We start from the raw sequence: 20,706 nt of genomic DNA, 5'->3' as shown, positions 1-20,706 counted from the left end.
GGGAGTTGGTTCTTTGGGACGTGAGTCCATCTTCTCCCCAGGTAGTTGGCCTCCTAAATAAAGCAAACTTTCCTTTCCTACCAACACTGTCTCTTGAGTATTGACTTTCAAGTAGTGAGCCTGAGTTTGGTAACATGATGGCTTCACAACACTGTTAACAGAAGATTAAGATCAAGGATTAGTCATATAGGACTGAGCAAACTGATGAGTATGGTTATAATTTTTGGTTTTTGTCTGAAATATTACTATTTTTTAAGCTGTGTTTTCCAGATACAAGGCAATCTTCGAATTAAACCTTTGTAAGTAGAATTAAATCATTTATCTCTTCCTCCACCTGATCCCTCTAGAATTCGTAAATGCTTAGGTTCTCAGCAGATTTCTCAGGTAGATAAGGCAGGCTACCTCTAACAGATGCAGGATTCTCAAGGTATTTGGGGGACCTTGAGAAGAGGGGAATTTGCCAAAATCAGAGATATCACAGGTGGAATCTGTGACACACCCTTGGTGTGGCTTTCCTGGTCTTGAGGTTTTTTAAAGTTCAGTCTGAGATTCCTTATAAAAAGTTCCAGCACAGCCAATTTAAAAGAGCCTATGTGATCAATTAACTAGACTTATTTTGCAAACAGATTAGTCTTAATTCGGCTATATTTGGTAGAAATGAGGGTAATTTTAGAAAGAATTTAGGGACAAGTTGGGAGTTTAGGATTAGTGGATACAAACTACTATATATAAAATAGATAAACAACAATGTCCTACTGTAAGGCACAAGGAACTATATTCAATAGCTTGTAATAACCTATAACTAAAAAGAATATGAAAAATATATATGTATAACTGAATCACTTTGCTGTACACCAGAAACTAACACAACCTTTGTAAATCAACTATTCTTCAAATAAAAAAAAAAGCACACTAAATTCATTAACTTGAGATGTCTAGTTTTCTTTAATTAACGGTAATCTTTTGATGTTCTGACAACCTGGTTTTTGTTGCAAAACCCCCTACATATCCTGGCTTCTTCCTTACCTCTTGGGAGCAGCTCCTTAGAGTTATCCAAGAAGCTGTCTTCTGGGCTTAAGTCCTCAGTTTTGTCCACCAAATAAAACATAATTCTCAACTTTTAGGTTGTGCTTTTTTTTTTTTTTTTTTTTTCAGTTGAGAGCACAAAATTCAAGTTACAAAAGGGAAAACAGTGAAAAAATACTTGCTCTCTTGCCTGGTCACCTCTCTGGAGGCAGTCACTCCTACCAGCTTCTTGTGTGTCCTTCCCAAGACACATACATGAAAATATTATATAAATGTACCTTTTTCCCCTCCACAAACATTCCTTATCTTGCTTCTCTTGTGGCAATGTCTTGGCACTTTTCCCTCTCAGTTCACATTTAAGACACATCCTTCGCCTTTTTAATAGCTTCTGTTTTCTGCCATATGGTTGAACAATCACTTATTTTATGAGTCTTCCACTGATGACACTTAGGTTACTTTTAATCTTTTGCTAAGACAACTGATGCAGCGATCGTTCCAGTCTAGACACTGTGCCAGCCAGTCTAGTTGAGAACAGTCTTACAATTTTAAGGGATTAAGAAGAAAAAGACTAAGAACCTGTGACAGAGAGCACATGTAACCCATAAAGCCTGAAACAGTCCCTGACCCTTTAAAGCAAGCGTGCTGACTTCCGCTTTAGTCCCAGCCACATCGGCCTCAACTACTGCCGCCTCCTCCTAACTGCTCTCCCTGCTTCCCTTTTCCATCTGTTTCCACTCCTGCCCAACTCCAGTCCACTGTCTACACTGCAGCCAGAATGCCCTGTTCCAAACAAAACGAGATCTTATTTCTTCCTTACCTGAAACCTTCAAATGGCTTCCCAACGTGCAGAATATAAAATCCAAACGCCTCACTCCAGCATCCAGGTCTGCTTATGTCTGCAACCTCGGCTCCTGCTAGATCCCCTCTGACGGCTGAAGCTCCAGCTCGTTTTCTCTGCACCCAGAGCCCTACCCACGCCAAGCCCTTGCACTTGGCATCCTCTCTCTTGACCTGGAACTCCTTATCCCCCCAGATCTCCACATCTTTGGCAGCTCAAATAGCATCTCCTCTAAGAGGCCATCCCCAAGTGCCGTATCTAAACCAGCACATGTTCCCAGGCTAATCTGCTCAGTTGCGTTTTCTTGTCTGTCTCTCCCTACCAGAAAGTCAGCTCCAGGGGACCTGGAACCTTCTCATCTGGTTCCCCTTTTTGAATCCCAATCTATTTGGTGGGTGCGCAATAAAATGTGTTGAATGGATGAATTACCAGATATTGAGAGGGTTCTAAGAGCATCAGAGAGCATAAGGGCCTATCCTGGAGTTCTTTTAAAAAATCCCCCAAGGGTTGTGGTGAAGTTTCAATAAGCTACATCAAACACTGTCTGGCCACAAACACCTGGGCTCAACGGCAGTCTGCCCTTGCGCCTTCTCTATTTCGAATGCAAATAAACCTGGGAGTTACAAGACCTCTGTGGTCTGTGTGTGTGAGAGAGAGGAGAGATTCAGCCAGGACTACCCCAGGAGCATATCAGTTAGTAAAATATTGAAATATCTCCATAAGGAACCTGTGACCAACGCCATCTCCCCAGGACCTCACCACCATCTGGCAATAAGCCAATGGTCTCTAGCTTCTTAACTATTTTGAAGGCCATCCCTGCTTATTGAAAATCAGAAACTGGCAGAAACAAGTTACTGAGAAGATGAGCTCTGACTAGACCCTGAAAAGAATAAGTTTTGCCAAGAGCTGCCTCTGTGCAGTCTTGCATGGGGAGACAAAATTTATTATTATTTAAATCAGCCCATTTTTATCCACCAAGATCAGGACACACTGATAATGGTTTTTCTACTTCTCAGAGGCATATACAACTGCCAGCCTCTTCAATGGATACTGAAATGCAAATAGAGATGTTGAAAGCTCTGAGGTTGCACATGAAGCACCGTGGTTTCCCCAGCTGTGAGTTTGCTGTAAAAGGGAAGTGGGCGACTAGGAGGGACGCCAGCAGGCTGGCCCCAGAAAGGGGCGGCACTGGACCCAGGTTGCAGCTGTCTCTGGAGCCCTGGCTGTCCCTGTTCAACTAGGGGTCAACGGTGCGCAGCCAGCCTGAGCATCCAAGTGCGCATGTCCACCTGGGGAAGAAGCGGGGGGCACTGGGCACTTCCCTGTCCACACGGAAGTATGCTGACCTGGGCGAGAAAGCAAGTTCCTTTCTCAAGTGTTCCTTAAAGAAATACAAATGCTTATCTCTTTTGTGTCCGTTGACTCAAGTATCTTTTACTTAAAGTCAAATCAAAAAAAAATTTTAAGTCTGATGTATTTCTCCAGTTTTATGGAGAGACAACTGACACAAAACATTGTATTAGTTTATGGTGTACAACATAATGATTTGATACTTACTGCAAAATGATCATCACAATAAGTTTAGGTAACATCCATCACCTCAGTTTTTTTCCTGTTGGTGAAAACTTGTTTTGTTTTGTTTTGTTTTGTTTTGTTTTGAGGGACGTAATTAGATTTATTTATTTTTTGATGGAGGCACTGGAGATTGAACCCAGGACCTTGTTCATGCTAAGCACATGCTCTACCACTGAGCTATACCCTCCCTCACCAAAATACCTTCATTATAAATCATTTAGCTCCTGAAAAAAAGCTCACCTGTTTAATAGGTGAGTTAATATTCCACGAACAAGTCACCACAATGTGGTATGACATTTCCCTATTGGAAAAAGAGTGAGTATCAGCTCTTGCTGTAGAACTGTTTCTGTACTCAAGATATTTGATAATAAAAGACAATTTTCAGAAATGGTATCACTAGGTCAGAGTGTGAACATTTCTGGAACTTGATCCATTTGAGGGGACGTTTTTGTTCCTGTAACTGGCCAGGAATGTCTTCCCTCCTCTGCGACCACCACCTCCACCTGCTCTGCCCCTGCAACCATGTGGTTCCATGGGGAGCTACATTTGTACAGATGCCAATGACACGACCACGCCCAGGGTGGGCACCAGACACAAACCAGTTGAGTCAAAATCCTTCTCGGGGATCTCTGAATCTGAGACCAAAGACAGCCTGAGCCCACCACCTTTCAGGTGGCAAAAGGTCAAGAGAATGAAAGCCAGGAGCAGTTAGAAGCCTGTTCTCTGCGATATGGGAGCAGGTAGGCAGGAGAGAGCAAAGTTGATGCACAGAAGCAAAGACCAGGAGACACAGGGTACCAGGGCGCCTGGCTCCCATTGTTCCTGCTTTCTTGCTCTTCTTAAGGTTTGGAAGTTCAATTTTCTTCCAATGAAGCCATTACCCTTTTAAGAAGTCCTCTTTTTGTACTTTTGTTGGGTTTCTAGTACTTGTAATAGATTCCCAGGGACAGCCTCAGTGCTTCCCAGACAATCTGACCACGTTCATTTCCCCTGATCCTTCAACCTCCACCTCCCACTGTCCACTATTTCATACCTTTCCCTCTCTCCAGCCTCCCTTTCCAGTCATGACTTACTGCAACTGCATGCTCAAGGTTATGAAGGGTTCCACACAAAGCTCGGATACATGGGAACTTCATAAAATGAACACACATTCTGGATAAAGCATAGTGAGGCCCGCTAGACACAAAGGCTATCTGCATTTAAGGGACGCTTGTTTTTGCGGGATTAAACCTATGCACCTACTTGCCCGCCCCGTGTGCCCGCGTGCTCTGTGTTCTTATCAAGACAGATGACCTGTCTCTGCTCCTTCCCTCCCTCTCCGCTTAGCTGCCAGGCCCCACTTCTGCTCTCCTCACTGTGGGCTGTGCTTCTGCACCTGTCCGCCCCCCAGAGCCAATCTCAGCCCCAGGGTCATTGCCATCAACAAACATGCACAAGCATCTTCTGTTCCAGGAGCCTCTCTTGACCCCCCGTCCCCTGCCAGCTCCTGCTCCAGAGTTGTTCCCTTCACCCAGACTCCCATAACCCTGCCCTACAGTCACACACGGCCCCCAGGCCCACGCCCTTTCCCGTTCCTCCCAAGCTCATCCCCACCTTAGGGCCGTTCCACTTTGTATTCCCTCCACCCTGCAGGTTCCACCCCAACTTCACAGGGCTGTGTCTCACTCATCTTTTGGGCCTCCTCAGAGAAGCCTCTGACCAAGCAACTTTAAGGAGTCCTCTCAGCCCCTCGGTTGTTACCCATTTTCTTTTCTCACATTCATCACAACCGGAAATGATCCTCTTTCCCCTTACTGGATGTACGCTTCCTGAATGGACTTCGTTGGACTTGCTCATCCCCGTGTCCTTTGAGCCTGGAACCCTGTCAGAGGGCCGACAGGTGTTCAGTGTGCATTTATGCAACTCACGAAGGCCGTGCAGAACACAACTGAGACGCGAACGGAAAGCATAAGCAGCTGAATCTGTAGGGAGCTCAAGGAGCTCACGTAGAGCAGAGAAAGGCGAAGCAGAGCCTCAAAGGACTAGAAACCATCTGCTGAGTGGACAAGAAGGGAAGGACATTTTAAACAGGGGGAGCAGCATGCTCTGCTCAAGACAGGCAGCGCTGGCTGGTTTCTGGAACCTTGAGATCACTGTGGCTGAGCTGTGGAAGGACAGGTGGGATGTTAAATTATCTCATGTATGTGTTTACATGCCTGGCACCACCCACCACGACAACCAAAAATTAAAAAATAAAAATAAGAGAGCTATTGTACAACTGAGTATCCAGGAAAGTAAGGAAATCTCCAGGGGCAAGAAGCAGATTGGGAACTAAAAGCCAGAGTGGTGAAGTTCAAAGCGATGCTACAGCAACCCAGGTGGGAGTCAGCGAGGTGGTATCAGGTCTGACTGGCCCGAGGCTGCAGTTTATCCCCCAAGGTGGGCTCTCAGGACAGGGCTCGCAGGAAATTCCCACTGAGTCCCTGCAGAAAGCCAGGAAATTGAAGGGCTGTCCCCTCAGTGAAAGGTGGGCTCTGCCAAGGCCCAGGAAGACAAGGATGCTTGTTACTATTCAAGGTTTCAGGTTAAAAAAAGCCTCTTCTGAGAAGCCAAAACCTGAAACTTGTGCCACATGTGGATTTGAATTAAAACCTGAGAAATCATTGGAAGAAATACTTCTGGGCCACTGATACTACAGGCCTGGGAGAAGGGCAGACCCCGTTGTAGAAACACTCCTACAAACGCAGGCACATTTCCACAGTGAAAGTAATCCCCAGGAAAGATTAAAATGCTTATAAAATAAATGAAGAACAAGAACAGTCTGAAAGAGAATATGAAATAAATGTTTTAAATTATAAAAGAAGTAATAGAAGACATGATGAAAAAAATAACAGGCTGAGCTGGAAAATATTAAGTTGAAAATAATGAAATAGAAAACTACAGTTATTGAAATAAGGAAAACATACAGATGCCCAAAACTTACATGAAAAGATGCTCAGTTTCGCTAATTATACGAGAAATGCAAACCAAAATTGCAATGAGGTATCACCTCACACCAGTCAGATGGCCATTATTAAAAAGTCTACAAATAATAAATGCTGGAGAGGCTGAGAGAAAAAGGAACCCTCCTACACTGTTGGTGGAAATGTAAATTTATGTAGCCACTATGGAGAGCAGAAAGGAGGTTCCTTAAAAAACAAGAAGAGTTACCTTATCACCCAGCAGCCCCATTCCTGGGCATATATCCAGAGTAAATGCTAACTTGAAAAGATACATGCACCCCAATGTGCATAGAAGCACTATTTACAATAGCTAAGACATTGAAGCAACCTAAATGTCCATCAAAAGATGACTGGATAAAGCTGTAGTATATTTATATACCAGAATACTACTCGGCCATAAAAAAGAATAAAATGCCAATTGCAGCAACATAGATGTTAGAGATTATTATATTAAGTGAAGTCAAACAAATGTCTTCTGACATCACTTATACGTGGAATAGTGAAAAAAAAAAGACACAAATGAACATTTACAAACTGGAAATAGACTTCCAGACATAGCAAGCAAACTATGGTTACCAAAGGGGAAAGGGGCGGGGAGAGGGATAAATTAGGAGTTTGGGATTAATATATACATACTACTATATATAAAATAGATGAACAATAAGGTCCTACAGTATAGCACAGGGAACTACATTCAGTATTTTGTAATAACCTATGATGGAAAAGAATCTGAAAAAATACATATATACATATAACTGAATCGCTTTGCTGTACACCTGAAACTAACACCACACTCTAAAGCCTTTATGAAGACAATTATGAGTGTTAAATTCTAAGGGTAGCCACTGAAAACATAGGGAAGGTATAACTCCCAATACGTACAAGGAAGGTGAGGCACTGACACACTCCACTGGAAGACTGGAAATAGAAAACAGCTAAGATGGAAGAGCATGGTGAACAGGAAGTATGTTTTCTCTTTATGTATCCCACTGAGGCTCTGTGAGAGTCATCCTGCCTTGTTTCTGTATTGTGTGTGCAGAGCAGCACTGGACACAATTAAGTTGTTCCCTGTATGTCAATACATTCTTTTTCTGTACATTTTTTTCTAAGAAAAGCACAACCTCATTTTAAATACCTTTGAAAACTAATTAGGTTGAACATTTCCCCATTTATTTGTTACCTGGATGTAACTTATGTCGATATCCTTTGCCCTTTTTGAAATTGGGGTCTTAATATTTTAAAATTTATTTTTTAAAGCTTTTATAAAATAAACATCTTTACCCTTTGCCCATCTTCTCTGCTACAAATTTTGGGTGGGGGAGAGTTAGCTTTATTTATTTATTTTTAGAGGAGGTACCGGGGATTGAACCCAGGACCTTGTGCATGCTAAGCATGAGATCTACCACTCAAGCTATACCCTCCCCTCTTCTCTGCTATAAATTTTATCAGTCTGTCAATTGCCTTTTCAAGTTAGTGATTTTACATAATTTAAAAATTTTTTGTAGTAAGTCTTTCATATTTAAATTTCTTCTATCACTTAAATTTTTTCTATCACTAAATTGAGAAAGTACTGCTTTTCAAATATCCCCTAATATAAATCATCTTTGAATATGAACTCTTAAGTTCTCTATTAAAGAGGAGAATGTATTTAGGAAGTGTGTGGCCACAGGCTGGTGTTGATATGGCTCCAGAGATAAAGGCTGGTATGAATTTAGGACATCAGTCCATGAATCTGGCAGTATACTGTGCCTGGACCACATTTATTAGCAGAATTATAAAATACAAGTATTGCTAGCCTTAAAAGATAATACATCTTGGCGTTTCTTTTTATAATTCAACATACAAGTTACCAGCCTACTGAAAAGGCAAACTTAATTAGGAAAGAGGTTCTCACCAAAAGATGAGGTATTAATCTTTTCACTATTTCTAAATATTTCCTTAAAACAGCCTCCATAGAGGGGAGGGTATGGCTCAGTGGTAGAGCGCATGCTTAGTGTGCATGAGGTCCTGGGTTCAATCCCCAGTACCTCCAATTAAAAATAAATACATAAATAAGCCGAATTACTCCCCCTGCCCAAACAAAACAAAAACAGCCTCCAAAATTTTGTCTACGAGCATTAGTAGTAGCGAGGCAGATTTTTAAAACCAGAATTTGTGTTATACATAAAAATTGGACTCAGTGATGTACAGAAAGTGATATACATCTTTAGACCTTAACGCTGGGGACCGAATTTTGATTAATGGTTCCCCACTGTTACTGCTGGTCTTGTAAGCATTGTCAGTCTTGCTGAAGTGCTCTCTGATGTCCATGGCTTGCAGGACATTTGTACTAGGACCTAAGAACTGTGCTGCCCAATACAGCAGCCACTAGTACATGTGACAATTTCAAATTTTAAATTTAAAAATTAAACAAAATTTAAAGTTCAGATCCTCAAGTGACAAGTGCTCAAAGGCCACCTGTGACTAGCAGCCACCACACCGGACAGTACAGAGAGGATATTTCTATCTTGCAGAAAATTCTGTTGGACAGCTTTGCCTTAATTATCTTTCAACATTCCCAGGTGTCTTCTGGGCACCTCAACTCTGTCTCAAGAAGTCCTCTCCTTCAGTTTTATTATTTCAGGGACATTCTTGATCCCCTGCACTCTGTGCCGACCTTCTGAAAATGGGGGCAGTGTATTTACTCGTCACTGACTACTAAGCATCCCCTGTGCGCTGAGCAGAGGGAAGCCAGGTGCACACAACTCCAGGTTGGGGGCGTCTAGACAGACCTGCCTGCACTCTGCTGTCACCACTCACCTGTTCTGTTTAGTCCCACCTGCCCTCCCGCTGCTGAAGGAACAGACGGAGAGCCACATGCAGACACGTTACTGATTACTGTTTTGGGCCTGCACCCCACGACATTTTCCACCTAAGGGTTGCAAACACTATTTTCATCCAGTCAGAGCTCCTCACAGGAACTTGCAGGCAGTAGCCACATGTATTTCTTCAACATTTTTCACAAGTGTCAGTTTAGATCCTTAATGATCATCGCTCATATATACTAAATTATACCAACACTGGGACTGAACTTTGGCCCAGAACTCTCCCTAGGAGAAATCAGAATCTGAATATTAATTATCAGGAAATTCTTATCTATGTTCCTCCTAAGAGCAAGGGTCATACTTACAGAGGAAAGTGTATCTTAAAATGTATGCTTAAGTTTTCAGTGAAGTGTCATGCTATCTGCTTTCAAATGCTTCCTTGAAAAATATGATAAAGCAAATGTGACAAACAGCTGTTAAATGTATGTCACATTTAAGATCTACTCACCAGCTGGTGGGCATTTGGATTGTTCCCAGTTTCTGGCTATCATGAATAATGCTGCAAGGATTATTCACACACAAGTCTTTGCGTAGGCTTTGATGGTTTTAGAAAGAAGCTTAAAAAAGTCATTTCTAGTAAGAATGGCTTGTGTTCAGGCCCCATTCAGTAATGCTACTTTTCAAGTTTTCAAGACTCAAGTTTAATAAATTTTTATAAAACCGAAATGACTAGAATGTTCAGAAAATTTTGTCTGGTTAGCTTTCTGGTGAAGTGAGGTTTTGACATGACATCTTTGTTTTCTTTTAATGTTTCCAAATTCTCTTCTGCCAACAGTACAGTGAGTCTAATGATGTTTCACAGATGATGAAAGATTTTTCAGGGCCTCAGGGTCTCCTGTGGGCTGACAGGGAGATGCTCCAGAGAGCGATGTTCAGCAGGTGTAGATGAGGTAATGCAGCATGAGGTTCCTTTTACAACTAATTCCCTAGGATAAGTTGTTAGGTTTTTTTTGGGGGGGGGTTGGGGGGAGTGGGTAATTAGGTTTATTTATTTATTTTTAAAGGAGATACTGAGGATTGAACCCAGGACCTCATGCATGCTAAGCATGCATGCGCTCTACCACTTGAGCTACACCCTTCCCACCAGTTGCTTTTTTTAATTTGTTTCTAGTCACCTTACTACCTACCACTTATCAGTGCCTAACTATATGTCAGGTACTTACCAGGGTCTAACACTCTTAGGGAGCGCACAGCCTCCTGGCTCACAGAGGACACACCAACGGAGATGTGACACTGCAATGCACTCGCCGTACGGCACACACACCTGGATCAGGACTCGGGTCTGCCATCTAGGTCTGTTTGTGTCCCACTGCTTGGTGCCAACGATGTAACTGCCTCTCTTATAACATTTTAATACTGCAGACTTCAAGGAGATGGCGGTCTGGCTCGTTTTCACAGTTTGGTATGCTACCACATCCTTGCATGCATTTCTCTGCAGTAAGCTGACCGATTACCGACGTATACCACTGACTACAATACTAACGACAGCTGATTCTTATCGGGATACAGAATGTCAGCCCCCACTAGGCTCTTTTTAATAATTTTCTCATTCAATCTTCAACACACCTATGGAATAGATACCACTATTATCCACATTTTACACTAAAGGGAACAATGAGTCTAAAAGAAGTGAAGTTGCCCAAGGATGAAAAGATTATTTCTTCAAATATTTAGCTAAGTTATAATCGACATTTCCTTCAAATATTGATCAAGAATATTGGTGACTAAGAAACCATGTCATTTCAGGTATCAAAAGAATTTATAAAAATAAGAAAATGTTATTTTTGCCTTAGCCACAGCTGACATAAAACTACCAGGACTTTTGAAGCCAATTTTGTTCTTTCCCCAACCTTTTCCTTGGATCACGAATTCAGTTGGAGCCAACAAGTATCTCAAGAAAAGTCTCCAAATTGTGAAGAAAACAGGCGCATTTCCCTTCAGAAAATTCAGAACCAGTGTTCACCTATTAACGTGTCTCCCCTCCGACCAGCCTCAGGGCGAGTGACTTCCCCACGGGGTTCAGGAAGGGGCAGGAGCCCTGCTTCCAAATCAGCCCATCACACAGCATCTGCTTGCTAAGCAGCAGGCCAAAGGTTTGGACCTGATGCCCCAAATGAGGGCACTACAATGTGCTCACACCTTCACCACACTGGCCTAGGAAGGAAAAAATCTGAATTTGAGAGTGACAAAAGTAAGTGCTTTAAGACCACTTACTCCAAATCTATGTTCTGCAACAACTGGAGAAAAAACAAGGAATGGTACTTGTCCACCTCACGGCTATGTGCCCCTCAGCGCTTAGCAGTTATCCTCAGATGTACCTGCTTTCCTTGGTGTGCCTCTTCCCTGTCTCCTGGGTTAAGCACAGTGATGCCAAAGGCTCTATTATTCTTTCTTTAAGAATTTCAAACAATGACATGGGTCTGGTTTAATCCCTCCTTTTGCATTTAGGTAAGACTGTTTCCCATGCCAGTTTTATATGCTCCAGTATAGTTTCAAAACTACAAACACACTGAAATTAAAACATGAAATATTAGGCATCAAAAATAACATCAGGGCCAAAACCCACATGAGGCAGTCCACAGCGTAGCTTACACGCACATCACCCCACCTCACCGTTCACAAAGGCAAGCTCAGGCAGCCACTGCAAGGCCTAAGGCCACACTGGTCATCGCGGTCCGGCTGTCAAGTATGGACATAGCAACCCACATGGAGACTGAGCGCTGGGTTCTTCTACCCAAAGGAAGCCCAAGTGTCTTGTGCCACAGACTTGCAAGTCTGCCCCAGACGCTGGGACAGTGGTGTTGTGCTGGGATATGATGTGGCTCCCTTGGCAGCAGGCCGGTATCTGGAGATTAATACTGGAAGCTGCGCTTGGTCTGGATATCATCAAGGATCTGCTGCAGCTCCTCGTCTTCAAACCGTCCCTCCAGGCTGCAACAAGAAAGCCAAGACAAGTGTGTGAGTGCCCTGGCGATGGGCGATGGCCCCCACACTCCTCCTTCCTGCGTGCTGACCTTCGAGCACCACTTGCCCAACTGTCCGCTTATTCCCCAACATCGACACCTGTAGGTTTCAACTCTACTTCTTTCCTGCCTTTCCTTTTAAAAACATTATGAAGTATTTCAAACATGTGAAAGGTACAGAACGTAAGCAAATTTTAAGTTGTCCCTACCTGATTCTTTAATAAGCAGAACAAACGGATGGCTGTGTGTGTGCCCTGCCCCGTCCCAGTACCTTCTCCTCCTGCCCCAGGAGAAACCACTCTCCTAAATCTGGCATTCATCATCCCTATCCACATTTTTATTCTTACTACGGCGTACGGAAACGTGTCTATAATATGCGGCACTGCTTTCAAACTATAAGAAATGGCCTCGTACTACTCTGTGTACCCTTCTGCAATATTTTCATTCAAAATTCATTTTGACATCTGTTGACATTATATATACCACACCATTCTAATTCACTCATTTTCCCACTGCTATATAATAAACACTGTATGATCACACAATGATTCACTTATCCATTCTCTTGTTGACTGCAGGTTGTTGTCAAGTTTCTCCCACCACTGACACTGGAATAAACGCTGGAATCCATGTCTCCTTTCTAAGCTACATATGAACTGCTTTGAGGGCATGTACCCAGGAATGGATCTTTGGGTCTTGGCATCTATTTTTTAACTTCACTCGATGTAGCCAAATTGCTCTCCAAAGCCACTGTCCTAATTTGCACTCCAGTCCTCTGTACCAGAGCTGCCGCCGTCCCACGTTTCTGCTAACCGCTGGCGTGCTGTGAGACCCTCAGTCTCATTACAAAGGCACTCATCCAATGCTGGTGGTATCTACCCACCTTTTAGACACAGCCATTCTACTTGCAGGAATTGACCTAATCGCAGAGGGCTTATCACAACCACTACTAACCTCGGGATCAGAGCCTTGGACTCCTCAGCAGTCTCCGGGCAAAGGTTGGCCAAACAGGCCAGCTCAAACTTGTGAAGCTTCTTCTGGAGCAACAAGCTGATCACAGGGAAGAAAACCAAACAAACAAAATCAAGGAATGCTGAAGAGGCAGAGGGATCGAATGCAGCTGGCAGGGAAGAGAAACAGGAAAGCACTGGCAGTCTTTCCATTATGGTTCAGCCGGCTGCGAAGCCCCTTTCACATCACTTCAAGCTCCTGTTCCTAGCAGGAGAGCAGGAGGTGACGAGGAGACGAGGCAGAGACAATGCAAGTGGGAGAGTACCCCAAGCCAGAGAACCTTGTGACTGTAACTTTTGAAAAACTGCTCCATACCTCTAGGACTACACAGCCTTCCCCACCAACAGTGTATTTTGTAACTCTCTGCTCTTCCCACCACTGTTCTTTGCTTCCCTTGTTATTAATTCCACGTCAAACACATGATGTTAGATGTCCCCAATCTATTAGGCATTTTGACTTGGAGGAAATTCTCCTTTAAATGTATCTAAAAAATAAATAAATATGGGCATATCTTACTTTGCACAAATCTATGTATAAACTGCATCTTATTCTAAATGTACTTCTGGTTTAACTGTAAGGAAAAAAAACCCCACTGTCAATACAAATTACCCTGGATTCTCACACATCAACCTCTTACAATGGAGGTTGTCCGTGGTAAACCTGGTTTCAGAGAGGACCTTACTTATCTGTTCAGAAACAAAGTTACTGTCCTTCTCACTCGATCACAAGCACATTAGTTACTGTACAAAATTAAGAAAATACAGAAAGACAGAAAAATTAGTGTTACCTGTATCACTACCTAAACAAAATCAGTATTATCATCTTAGTATACCATTCCAAACATTTTTCTGTTTTAGAATATGAACTCCCTCATTCTTTTTTAAAATTTTACTTATTTCATTGAGGGAACAACACCACTTTTTTGTTTGTATTTTTATTTTTTAATTGAAACAGAGCTGATTTACAATGTTGTGTTAGCTTCTGGTGTACAGCACAGTGATTCAGTCATACACACATATATTCCTTTTCCTATTCTTTTTCATCACAGGCCATTACAGATACCGAATATAGTTCCCTGTGCTGTACAGTAGGACCTTGTTGTTTATCTATTTTATATATAGTAGTTAGTGTCTACAAATCCTAGACTCCCAATTTATCCCTCCTCTCTTCCTCCTTTGGTAACTAGTTTGTTTTCTGTCTATGAGACTATTCTGGTCTGTAAATAAGTTCATTTGTATTTTTTTTTTTGATTCCACATATAAGTGATATCATACAGTATTTTTCTCTCTTTCTGGCTTACTTCACTTAGTATGACAATCTCTAGGTCTATCCATGTTCCTGCTAATGGCATTATTTCATTCTTTTTAATGTCTGAATAGTATTCCATTATATATACACACACACCACAACTTCTTTATCCAATCGTCTGTTGATGGACATTTAGGTTGTTTCCATGTCTTAGCTATTGTAAGTAGTGCCGCTATGAACACTGGGGTGCATGTATCTTTTCAAAAGAAGAGCTTTCTCTGGATACATGCCCAGGAATGGGATTGCTGGGTAATATGGCAAGTCTATTTTTAGTTCTTAAAGGAATCTCCATACTGTTTTCCATAATGGCTGCACCAAACTACATTCCCATCAACAGTGTATGAGGGTTCCTTTTTCTCCGCATTCTCTCCAGCATTTATTGTTCGTGGACATTTAATGATGGCCATTCTGACCAGTGTGAAGCGATACCACACTGCAAACTCACTCATTTTGTTTTGTAACTCTTTGTCATCTAATAAAGCTATTTTCATTTTTTAAAGAAATTATCACAAACTTAGTTACATAAACATTATGAATCTCTGCTCATGTATGTATATGGAGGGATTTGTTGTAAAATGAACACATGCTCATTTATAAATACAAACCTCCCCCCCAAAAACAACACACGACCCAAAATGTGAAAATAATCTGAAATTCTACCTAGAAATCACAAGTGTTAACATTTTCATGGAGAGCCCTTTCCCTTCCTTTTTGTTTTTTAAAACACAAAAGGAATCATAAATGTTATCCTGTAACTAGTCTTTCTGTTACTCAACAATTCAGCTGCTGTTTTCCATGTTAGTACGCACATAACTCTACCTTGAACATGTTGTTCAACTGAAAGGATGTGCCATAATTTATAAATCAAATCAAATTTCCTGCTATTGAACGTTTCAGTTGTTTCCAGTTATTCACCATTTTAAACAATGCATTTTGAGCATCACTGTAAATGCATACTTCTTTGTGAATTTGACTGATTGCTATGTGTAAACTCCTGGAAGTAGAATTATTTAGTCAAAAGATTTGAGTGTCTGGAAGGCTTGTGAGAGACAGTGCCCTAAACGGGCCTTACCGGTATACACTTCCGCCAGCAATAAAAGACAGTGCCTCCCTCCCACTTCTTACACTAGGTTTCCCATTCTTTTCAATCTTTTAAAGTCTAATTATAGTTACTTTAGCATTTCTTTGATTTCCTTGCAGATGAACATTATTTCACATGAATTAGACAGTCTTCTGAAGTTCTGATATAAATCGAGTCATTAGAGACTAAGTCTATTTCTATAAATTGGGTGTCATCTCTTTCTTATTTGCTAGAGCTGTTAACATTAAAGCTATCAATCTTTTCCCAGTTTATTCAGACTTACATTTTACTTATGGCATTTTATTTGATATAGAGAATTTTAAAGATGTTTATGGACATTGGTTTACTTATTCAACTAAAAATTACTTAGTACCTACAATGAAACTGGCACAGTGATCAATATGACTAAGTCGTTGCCCTCCCAAAGCTTGCAGCCAACTGAAGTCCATCAAGTTTCCCCACATGTGAAGTCACAGTCAAAATTATATATATATTCACTTATGTTATCACACAGCAATTTTATACATCATAGTTTACATTTAAATCCTAATTTCTTCAGAAATTATTTTCGTATAGGGTATATAGAGCCCAAACTTTGTTTTAAAATATGTTCTAACTTACAGTGCCATCTCAGCCATATACTGGATTCATCTGAAATACAACAGATTTGGACTTGAATCTCTTCCCGAATTTTCTATTCTGTTCCAATAATTTGCCTAGTCTAACGCCAAAGTGTCACTATTTTAATTACTGTCACTTTTTAACGTGTAGGGCAAATTCCCCTTCATTTTTCTTAAAAAATTTTTTTCTGACAATTCTTATAAAGTCAAGATTATTTGAGGGGGTAGTCACTTATTTATTATTTATTTTTCACAGCTGAGGATGTATTTTTCTTGGCATCATTTAGGTAGACTGTACTATTTACCGGCAGGATTCAGGTGATCAGTGTCTTGCCGCAGCCACAATGTTTGTTTACAATGATCTATTACCACCTCATCTTAACTGAATTATATGGGAAATTATGCTTTATCAGCAGAATAACAGTAACAGCCACAAAACAAATTACAAACGTTCAAGGTGGTGTAACAATGAATGCACTGTCATGCAAAATCCTACTACAAAGTTTTGAGCGTATTTGAATATGTGTAATTCCCTTGGGGATTTAGAATGACACTACATGTATACATTGACTTGAGGAGAAATGACATCTTTGCAGTATTAAGACCTTTTATTCATGAATGTATGTAAGTCTACCTTCATGCATTTAAGTCATCCTTTTGGTCCGACAGTTTGTAGCCTTGTATGGAAGCTCTGCACAGTTCCTTCTGATCTGTTCTTCACACAAAATCCACACTTTTCTGAACAGGTTCTATTTCACATACAGTAATCACTTCATTTGCTGCCCATCTACTTAGGTGAACATCTTTCAATTTCATTTTTACCACAATTTTAAATGACAATATAGTAGTCCATCACATGGATTTATCACATTTATTACTGTTGAGTAGTTAGGTTGTTTTTTTTACCCCTGACCATTATAAATAGCTCTCTGAAGAATATCTTTATATATACATCTTTTTGTACATCTGCTTTTCCTTAGGACAGTACTTCTCAAACATTTTCACCAGAGTAGAGCAAACCAGTACCTCTAAGTGACCTGGGATTAATAGGTGGAAATGATTTTCTGCAACTGCTAGGTTTTAAGCCTCATGATTTTATTCAAGAAATCATATACATTTTTTCTTTTACACTACAATATACTGGTATCTGTGTGCTTTAACGCAGGAATGTTTTAAATCATCTACCGTCAAGAAAAACTGATACTTTAGTAAAGAGATGACACTTAGTTTAAAAAATGGACTTACCTAATGGGTCAACTTATATCACAGAACTTCAAATGTCTATGTAATTCATATGAAATAATATTCACCTTCAAGGAAATCAAAGAAATCTTTTTCCCAGGGGCCTCCTATATGCCCCCGCACCAGATGCATCCAACCCAGTTTGAGAGGCAATCCATCAGGAAAAAATGCTAAAAGCTGGTCACCTTTCGAAAGGTAAAGCCAAGACCTAGAAAATGCTTCTGATTTATATTTCTTAACTTATAAAGACCTCTAGGACATACCAGGTAAATAGTAAATATATAAGCCCATTTTATTAAAGCAAACAAACAAAAACAATGCTGTGTGTTTCTGCTGCACGTGCATGTATGAGAATGCATGGAAAAAGCTTTGGAGGCCTAAGAACAAACTGCTGACAGCAGTCACCCAGCAGGGAGGTAACTGGGATCTGGATACAGGCAAAAGGCGGCCAAGGAGGAGTTCAGTCTTATAAGCTATTTTTAAATTTTTGACAAAGGCATTATTTCACTCACATTAATCGTACAGAGGATGGCCATGGGGGTGGTGGGAGGACATCATTCTACATGCAGATATCTAACAGTTTGGATTAATAAAAACTTCCCTCCAGCACTCACCTGCGGACACTGGCAATGGTCTCTCTGTTTTTGAAACGACTGAAGCGAGCTGTGTAGTTTAAAGTTTTCATGAAGACTTCAGAAAGCTCCTGTTCATCCTCTGCACTCTCATTCTGTTGCTTTCGATGCTCCAGCAGCATGTGAACCTCTGAATTTAGAAGTGTCTCAGCTGTTTCAAACTCTGGTTGTGAGAAGCATAAATGTCAGCTGAAACTATTCCTGCAAAAGTCATTCTAAATTTTATCTTTGAGATGATTGGCAAGTCTCTGCCCCTGCAGAAATCTGGAGGCTTCAAATCCCACAACTGTACAGTGTTTAAAAACAAACAAGCAAGCAAACAAAACCAAAAAAAACCCCCAAACCAAAAAACTTAATAAAAAGTACCTAGACAAAACCCAAGTATCAAAAACTGGCTTAATTCATCATGAAATTAAGAAAACCATCTCCCTCTTAGTAATTACACCTTAAAAAAAAGAAAACAAACATTTCCATTATGCCCAAAACTTCCATGAAGCCATCCTATGAAAATGTTTGACCTTGAGTCTGAAATAAAACTACTGGAAGCAACCATGTATCTATCAATACATTATAGGACAACCATTAACTACTATCTAGCCCTTTAAAAGAAACAGAACAGTTCTATACAAAATGTCAAATTTTTAAAAAGCTGTATGATTTCTATAGCATAATCCTATTTTTGCAAAGAAAAAAGTGTATGCACATATTTATAAGTGAGCATAAAATTAATTTCAAGAATAAGCACTTAAGTGTTTAGTTTCCTTTAAGTGAAAGGGTGTGGAATTTCCGTTTTACCGTGGATATAGCAATCTTTAAAAAAGGAGTAAAAGATACTGTTAAGTTTTCCCTCACTTACTTTGTGTTTTTCAGTACCTGTAAGATACTGAACTAAAATCATCCTGCTTGTTTTTTTTCGTGGGAGGTAATCTGGTTTGTTTATTTATTTATTTGAACCCAGGACCTCCTGCATGCTAAGCATGCGCTCTACCATTGAGCATTCCCTCGGTATCCTAAAATCTTAAGCTTTCTACTTATTTTGGGTTTCTAAAGTACAAATTAGTACATCACGCTGCACAGAGGGAGTTCCCTGATATAGCAGGCTCCTCTGAGCAATTTTGGCCCATAAAGACGTGAACAAAATATTAACATGATTTCTAATAGCTCAAGGCTGCATTCCTGGGACGATTCTAGCTCCGTTAAGGTGGCTTTCTAAGAAAACTGAAGGCTGCCGGAATCATTTACTTGTTTGTTCCAGGCAATACCTGAAGAAAGGGCCCCTTTCTCCCAGTCTGGACCGGAGTGGGGAGGAGGGAGGAAGAGGGTAGGAGCCTAATTCCCCAAAGCGGCTGTTAACAAATCCAGATGGGTTTCAATAGACCAATCCCCCCATCCCGTTCCTGCTTTTCGTACTCACATCCCTGATCCCACTGAGCACCTGCTCACTCACCCCCTATTCCTTCATTCTCCTATTATTTTTTTAAAAAAGATTTTTTGAGAGGAAGAGGTAATCAGGTTTATTTGTTTCATAGGGATTGAACCCAGGACCTCGTGCATGCTAAGCACGCGCTCTAGCACTGAGCCATACCCTCACCCCTTCATTCTCCCTTTAAAACGCCCAGTCACCCCTGGACTCTTTCCTCCATGGCAACAGTATACTACTGATTAAATCTGTCCTTACCATTTCAGTACCCCCTTTATCTCTGACACATCCCTCCAACACCTTCCAGTTTATCAGATAAAACAAACTACTTAAACAGGAGCAAGGGGCCGGTGAGGGGTCGGCGGCCGGGGGCCCTGGGGCCGTAGGTGTGGACTCAGGCCCCTCCCCGGCCCGCAGCCCCCTCCTCCCTGCCCTTCTCCGCGCCGGCCCCCCGCAGCAAGGCCTGCGGCGACCACATGGGACAACGGGGACAGTCAGGGAGCCCCAGGCCGCACCTTTGGGAAAGATGAGCTGTGAGGCGTCCTCCTCTACATCGCCAGCCCGCGGGTCACTGCCGCCCGCCGCCATCACCTTCCCGCGCACAGCCGCGGACACCGCCGGAAGCGGAAGCGCCGCGGCCACGGAAAGGGCGTGGCCTTGGGGTCAGGGGCGTGGCCCCATTGGGGATGGGCGGGCCCGGTAGTAGACGGGGCCCCGGTGGTGGGCGGGACCCGGAGGAGACATCCGCGGGCCGGAAATGCGGGGTCCCAGAGTTAACTCGGTCGCTAAGGGGCGTCCTGCGCTGACCCTGTCGGGAGAAACCATCCTTCTTCTCTTCTCCAATACGCCCCTTGCCGCGCCTCGTGGGGACTGGTCACTTGGCCTTTCTGGGCTCAGTGAACTCACCTGTGAAGGGTGGATGAGGATACCTGCTTTCCAGGGTGGCAGAAGGGCTGATGAGATGCAGAAACGCGCTGTCTGACCCAAGCAACTCCCTTTGATGGAAAGGTGGGTAGGCGACTCGGAAAACATCAGAATTTATTGTAGTGTCTTAAACATTGAAAAAATTTGATTTGTATTGGATTATTATAATACTTCTGATCATGTAGATAGTGATATTGGGAGGCCTGTTGGAACATTTGGAT

The 20,706-nt window shown here is 41.8% G+C and overlaps 1 protein-coding gene and 1 non-coding gene across 2 annotated transcripts; one reads left to right on the top strand and one right to left on the bottom strand.

The window, feature by feature from the left end:
- Nucleotides 1-6,849: 6,849 nt before the first annotated feature.
- Nucleotides 6,850-20,192, bottom strand: POLR2D (RNA polymerase II subunit D). The gene is made up of 4 exons (XM_010954554.3): nt 20,077-20,192; nt 18,124-18,304; nt 13,202-13,297; nt 6,850-12,215 (listed from the first exon to the last, which is right to left on the bottom strand). The coding sequence occupies exons 1-4, from the start codon at nt 20,147-20,149 to the stop codon at nt 12,137-12,139; spliced, it is 429 nt and encodes a 142-aa protein (XP_010952856.1). The 5' UTR covers nt 20,150-20,192; the 3' UTR covers nt 6,850-12,136.
- TRNAT-AGU (transfer RNA threonine (anticodon AGU)) lies at nt 8,380-8,452 on the top strand. The gene has a single exon. It is a non-coding gene; the product is annotated as a tRNA-Thr (tRNA).
- Nucleotides 20,193-20,706: the final 514 nt, after the last annotated feature.

This window comes from Camelus bactrianus, chromosome 5, assembly GCF_048773025.1.
Source record: "Camelus bactrianus isolate YW-2024 breed Bactrian camel chromosome 5, ASM4877302v1, whole genome shotgun sequence".
In the NCBI taxonomy this organism is placed as follows: domain Eukaryota; kingdom Metazoa; phylum Chordata; class Mammalia; order Artiodactyla; family Camelidae; genus Camelus; species Camelus bactrianus.
The sequence above is the reverse complement of the archived record's forward strand: the minus strand, read 5'-3'. Positions and strand labels throughout refer to the sequence as shown.

What these genes read in the sequence shown, in the direction of transcription:
- POLR2D (XM_010954554.3), bottom strand. Translation starts at nt 20,149, where the DNA reads ATGGCGGCGGGCGGCAGTGACCCGCGGGCTGGCGATGTAGAGGAGGAC. An exon ending in ACAGCTCATCTTTCCCAAAG is followed by an intron (nt 18,305 to 20,076) that starts GTGCGGCCTGGG and finishes TCTCACAACCAG; the next exon opens with AGTTTGAAACAGCTGAGACA. An exon ending in ACCATTGCCAGTGTCCGCAG is followed by an intron (nt 13,298 to 18,123) that starts GTGAGTGCTGGA and finishes CCCTGTGATCAG; the next exon opens with CTTGTTGCTCCAGAAGAAGC.